The sequence below is a fragment of the Elephantulus edwardii genome, unplaced genomic scaffold, assembly GCF_000299155.1.
Source record: "Elephantulus edwardii isolate Elephantulus edwardi_28Jun2011 unplaced genomic scaffold, EleEdw1.0 scaffold00004, whole genome shotgun sequence".
Taxonomy (NCBI): Eukaryota; Metazoa; Chordata; class Mammalia; order Macroscelidea; family Macroscelididae; genus Elephantulus; species Elephantulus edwardii.
In genome coordinates, this window is record NW_006399754.1 from 36,318,058 (window position 1) to 36,324,117 (window position 6,060).

The 6,060-nt window shown below is 54.3% G+C and overlaps 1 protein-coding gene across 1 annotated transcript in view; it reads right to left on the bottom strand.

Annotated features, from left to right (window-relative positions):
- Window positions 1-339: 339 nt before the first annotated feature.
- STARD13 (StAR-related lipid transfer (START) domain containing 13) overlaps window positions 340-6,060 on the bottom strand; it is a 166,940-nt gene continuing 161,219 nt past the window's right edge. The window contains exons 12-14 of the mRNA XM_006879585.1: window positions 5,046-5,263; window positions 3,081-3,257; window positions 340-457 (exon numbers count right to left, since the gene is read on the bottom strand). Of these exons, the coding sequence (XP_006879647.1) occupies window positions 340-457; window positions 3,081-3,257; window positions 5,046-5,263 (513 nt within the window). The remainder of the gene's footprint in view (window positions 458-3,080; window positions 3,258-5,045; window positions 5,264-6,060) is intronic.

The window sequence follows — 6,060 nt, forward strand, 5'->3', positions numbered from 1 at the left end:
AATAATCCATTTAATTTTAAGTAACATATAAATGCTCTGATTTCTTAAAAAAATATTATATTAGTAGGGATACAGCCATCTCCAGGAGGGCTCAGAAGTTCTCGCAAATTCTCGCATCAACAGTCCATCTTGGCAGAGGCTCCTTTTGTGGTCCGCACCACGCCTGCCAGCTCTTCTCTGTCTCTCTCTCTCTTTCTCGGTTTCTCTGTCTCTGTCTCTGTCTCTCTCTCTCTCTCGTTCTTTCCTTCTCTCTCACTGCCATGTGCTCACTCTCTCCCGCAAGCTTCTGCTTTTGCTTCCTCTTCCCTGAGTTCAATGTCACACGTAAAGGGAGAAATATCAGATTTTTGTTTCAGGGCCCCCAGCAATGATAGGCTGAAAAGAGTTTCTGATCTTGGCCACTTCTGCTGTGCACAGATGCCCAAAGCCTTTGTTGTACCACTCCGGGGAGTGACCCCTGTGGGGAGAAAAAGCAGACAGGAGGTGAAAATGTCATTTTCCCAATCAGTCTGTCCCGGCACACGAGATCTGTGCTTATGCTTTTGTGTTTGGTATATTTGCAAAGGGCTCCAGCATCCCAGCTCCAGGGTCTGAGAACCCCATCTGTCATCAGCTACTCTGAAAATGTCTTTGCTGTTGAGCATATGTGATGTCTTTTCAGTCCTAACCAGGAAACCCGGTGGTATTGGGGTTAAGGCATTCAGCCACCAAGCAAAGGGTCAGTTGTTCAAACCCACCAGCTACCCCATGGGAAAAAGATGCACCAGTGCGCTTCCTTAAAGATCTCCAGTGGATATTTAAAGTGGAATCACCAGTCATTCTTCTGCTTCGCAGCCGAGTGTGTGGACTGGAAATCCCAGGGGGCAGCTCTATGCCCTCACATAGGGACATTATCACTGAGAATCAACACTCTTGTAATAATTTTGCTGGCTTTTTCCTCTCACAATCTTTACGGAGCAGATCACAGGTCTTTCTCTTCCCAAGCTGCCAGTGGGTCTGATCTGGCCCTCCCTGGTTAGCAGCTGCGTGCTTCTCTGGCCCCACCAGATGCGGTAGAACAAAATGCTTGTTGGCACGATGGCTACACGTGGCTGCCGACTGAGATGGTAGCAGCCTGAGCCCACCATGGGACGCGGATGAGGTGGGTTGCTTCCAGAGATGGCAGCCTTCAAGTCCCTGGGGGGCTACTCTGCTCTGTCCTCACTTGGAGTTGGGCGGATGGCAGTGGGTTTCAGGTTTCAGTGTGCATCACACACTTGGAAGGGCGTGAACTCTTTAGGGTCGAAGGAGAAGCGTCAGACTGGAGATATGATTTACTGAGAACAATTACCTAATACCCAAGCAGCCCAAGGTTTTGATTAAGCAAAAGGAATGTCTAGAAGGTGTATTTCTTCTTGAAGGAAGGTGAGTGGAGAAAGCAGCCCGAGGTGGTGGGAGTCAGCAGCACAGGAGGGAAGTGGGCCCGCAGCACACGCTAACATCTGTGCTCGTCTGTGCGTCCACTGAGGGAATGCAGGTGGGGCCCGAGTGACGGCAGACCAGCTGGGTGCAGCTGATTCTGCCTCAGCTGACCCCCTGCGTGTCAGAGGACAGCTGCCCTCTCAGTGCTCAGTGGACGTGCTCATCAGAAGACCCCCAACCCTCCAGGTGGACCTGAAGCACCAACCTTTCTTCTGTTTAGCAGCTAAGATGTGAGCTGTTTGCACCACATGGGCACAAGGGCCCTGGTGGCACAGCGGATGAAGTGCCAGGCTGCTAACTGAACAGATCTCTGGGGCTGCTCTGAGCTGGAAGGAACTCAACAGTCATGGGGTTTAGGTGTATCTTCTTAGATCTACCAGAGCTGTAGTAGCACTGAGGTGAAGGCATTCAGTGGCTAAACAAGAAGTCAGAGGTTCAAACCCACCAGTGGCTCGGTGGGAGAATTAGGAACCAAATCTGCTTCCACAGAAAGGACAGCCTTGGAGGCTTCTCGGTTGTCGTGACTCTAATAGCGGGGGCTGGGACTTTTAAAGTGAAAATGAAAAAGCTGAAGGCTGGAGGGAGAATGTGAGAGAATCAGAAATTTCAGGGTGGGAGGAGAGACGGGAAAATGGCAAGTCCTCATGCACGGAGGCAGGAGATAGCAGCGGGAGAAAGTGCAGTGGGACAGGAGGAAGTTCCTCACCGTGTGTGTGCACACGTGTGTTTGTGCAAGCATGGCATACCCAACATCCTGAGTGTCCCGGGGGGTGGCCTCACACCCACACAAAGTATCATGGAAGTGAGCGCCTTCCACGGCCCTTCAGTGCAGCCAGGACCCGTGCTCAGGACCATCGCCTTGGAAAGAGTCTCTCTACGCCCATGGTGAGTGGACATGGACTCCTAGTGGCCCTGGAGGGCAGCGTGCGTCTGCACCAGCGTGTTTCCAAGGCCGTGATTTGTATCTGAGCAGGTGGACGGTGTCATCCTTCTCCCAAGGGTGACTGGTTCGAATCACTAACCTTCTGGTAAGAAGCCCAATGCTTAACCCATTACGCCACTAGGGCTCCTGGTGAAGGATACAGACGTAGTGCAACTCCAGGCCTGCCCCCTAACACTCTGTAGGCACAGATAACGCTGGTGCTGGCCGAGGCCAGGTGGTCCAAAGAGTTACAACACCTCTCACGAGAGCTTGTCTGAGCGTGAGGCCAAGAGGATGGTGGAAAAGATAGATGGAGGGAGGCGTGTTCCCCAAGACGCTGGAACGCTTGGCTTTGAGCGCCCGGCATACGTTCTTCCTGGAATTTCAGCTAAGGAAGCCCACCAACGAAACCATGCATGACATCGATTCCACCTCGCAGAGGCCCCACAGGACAGAGCCCAGCCGCCCACAGTGCCCACGGGCGTCCCCTGGACACAAGCACTCTGCCTTCCCCCTCTCCTACACAGCAGCGAGTGGGTTTGAAGCGCTAACTTTCCAGCTGGAAGCTACCTCACCACCAGGCTTTCTGAAATGAGCTAATATGTTACTAATATTATTAGGGAAGTGGAGTCCTCAGAATGTCTAGGAGAGCCACCTGCCCCCCACTAGTCCCCTGGTCCTGGGAGCTCACATTTACCTGAGGTCGACCCTACAGATGTGGGTCAGTCTGGACTTTCCGGAGCCGCATGGTTCTATCAGGTACTGTGAGTCCATCATGACCGCACGCACGCCACCCATCAGCTGGGCTTCCTCATACTGGATGGACAAGGACACCAGCACGCATGTCCCCTTGGGCAGATCCGTCCTCCAGGTCCTGTGGTGAAATGACCCGCGGAGCGTGGTGAGGAAGGTCAGTGCAGAGAAGCTCAGTGCGCAGACAGACAGACAGGCACACTTAGTGCCACAGGCCAGGGCTTGGGATCCAAGCAGTTACTGGGATAACCAGGGTTCAAGCTCCAGTCCCTGGTACTGGGATAACAGTGCTGGTTCCCACAGGAGCTCGGGTCACCCAGTGGTCAGGCACTCAGCTGCTCAGTTAAAGGTTGAAGGTTCAAACCCACCAGGGCTCTTAGGAGAGAGACCTGATATTCTGCTCCCATAGAGGTGAACAAGTCTATGGGCCCTGAGCTGGTTCTGGCTTACGACAACCTCCCTGACCTCCCAAGGTTGACATCTCTTCGGGAGGAGAGGGACTCATCTCTCTCCAGTGGGGCAGTTGGTGGATTCGAACAGCCAAGTTTTCATCCAACCAGCCTTTCAGTGAGCAGTATGCAATACACTGCGGCCCCAAGGCTCCTCCCTGTAAAAGGACCTTCTTGGAAACCCCCTCAGGCAGCTCTGCCCTGTCTTGTCAGGTTGCTAGGAGTCAGGTTGGCTTGACAGCAATGCGTTTGTTTTGGAACAGTTTCCTTGGGTTCTTGTGTGGTGCAAACAGCTGACACATTTGCCTGGTTTAATCCCTGAGACGCCAGGTTTAAAATAATCTTGAAACTATCCCCAGAAGTCTTCTCTAGATTATTCTACCTTTATAATGAGGTGTGTGGTCCTTGAGCACTGGGAATGATCTCTGTGGGGCCCACTGCCAAAAACTCCAAAGTGAGTGGAGAACTCAAGTGTGTGAGTCTACATCAGTGATGGTGGAATTTGGAGGTGATGGTGGGAAGCTTTGCACAGCGTGGAGAATGGGGTCAGTGCCCCTGGCTTGGGAGGCAGGCAGGGAGGAGTGTGACAGTGTATAATTTCACAAAAGAAGGACAGAGTGATTGAATTCTATTTCATTCAGGCCCTTCAGAAGCTGCCATCACTGGTTGTTCTGATGGGACACTACTGAGTCATAGACCAATTCTATGCAGCAAACTTCATGTGAGTGTTTGAGACACCCTGCTTCCAAGTCAGCAGGGACTGGGAGTCACCCAGGAACCGACTAGAGGTGGGATTTCAGCATGCACCCAAGACTCAGCAGCCCAGTAAAATCTCAGGCCACCCAGGAGGCCAACCACATTCCAGACCTTGCAGGCCGTGCCAAGGCCTGTGACCATGGCGATTAGAGGTGGACATTTGTGTTTGCTCACATGGGGCGTTTGTCACAGACACTCAAATCTTGTGAGTTATACAAACCAAGCATACGCCCTCTTGCGGGACCACAGAGGTAAGGGGAAGCCAGTCACTCCGGCTCCAGTTGCTAATTGTACAGCAAGGGCAGGGGACAGACGGCAGCCCTAAGGTGAAGGAACTGACGCTATGCAGAGCCCACCAGGCACTCGTGGGATGGAGTGACCAGCAGCTGCCACCACGGCCTGGGGCTCAGTAGAGACTGTGAGGATGGCACAGGGCTGGGCAGGGTGTCCTCTGGTTGGGCGCAGGGTTACCGTGAGTTATGCGGGCTCAATGGCACCTGATAATTAGAGATAAACTGTGTGCCAAGTGGGAGTGGGGCCCAGAGACCCTGGCAGAGCTCTAAGCTGCTGGGAGAGGAGGAGTGAGCACACACACAGGGCCAGGCTTCCTGGGGGTGCATCTGGGGCTGCGAGGCCCTCAGGGCGTCTGTGTGGGTAGGGGAGCTGTGACTCGCAGAGGACCCCCACCTGGGCTGCAGGCTCACCTGAGGACCACAAAGTCCCGGGGAGGGTGGGGTGCCATGCTGGTGAGCATGTACTGGTAGACCTCGGTGTGCTTGTCCAGTGCTTCGAGCACCTTCCACTGCATGAAGTCCTCGTCCCACACGTGCCGCTCCCGCAGCACCCGGTTCAGCACCACGCACGGGGGAGCCTCCACCTCCACGGACGCCTTCCACAGCTTCAGCGGGTGCCCGTCTCCCACCTGGGAAAGAGTGTCCAAGGGCCAGCTCAGAGGTGACCTGGCTCCCCCAGAAGCCACTCGTGTCTCCAGGCACTGCCCAGACCACCTGCTAGTTAACAGTCATGAGGAGTCTTGCTCAGCATTGGTGAAAATGCTCAGCTGCCCACTGAAGGCCAGCAGTTTGAATTCACCACCTGCCCATGGGAGAAACTTTACGGGGGCAGCTCTACTTGGTCTTAGGGACCCCCTGAGCCAGCTCTTCAGGACCCCCTAAGTCAGGTCTTAGGGTCCCCACATGTCAGGTCTACGGACTCCATGTGTCAGGTCTTAGGGACCCCATGAGTTAGGTCTTAGGGACCCCGAGTCAGGTCTTAGGGACCCCGTGAGTCACAAACAGCTCAAGGGCAATGGATCGGGTTGGGTTTGGGTTCTGAGGATGCATCATGGCAGCCACGCTGTGACCATGAGGTGACCTTGGAGATGGGGGCAGTGGCAAGGACAGCAGAGTGGAAGGACAGAAACAGTGTGAGAGGCAGATGGGTAAGGAGCTGCCATGCCAGTCTTGGGTTCCCTGATGGCAGCCTCACCATGGTGTGCAGGACGCTAAGCCCTTAGCAGCTAATCCTTCCAGAAAAGAGATGACAGTCCCTGCTGCCCAGAAGATGAAGCCCCTCAGGAAGGTCTGCTCGGTCCCACAGTCCTACAGGCTCCATCCCACAGGCTCTGTCCTACAGGCTCCATCCCACAGGCTCCATCCCACAGGCTCCATCCCACAGGCTCCGTCCTACAGGCTCCATCCCACAGGCTCCGTCCTACAG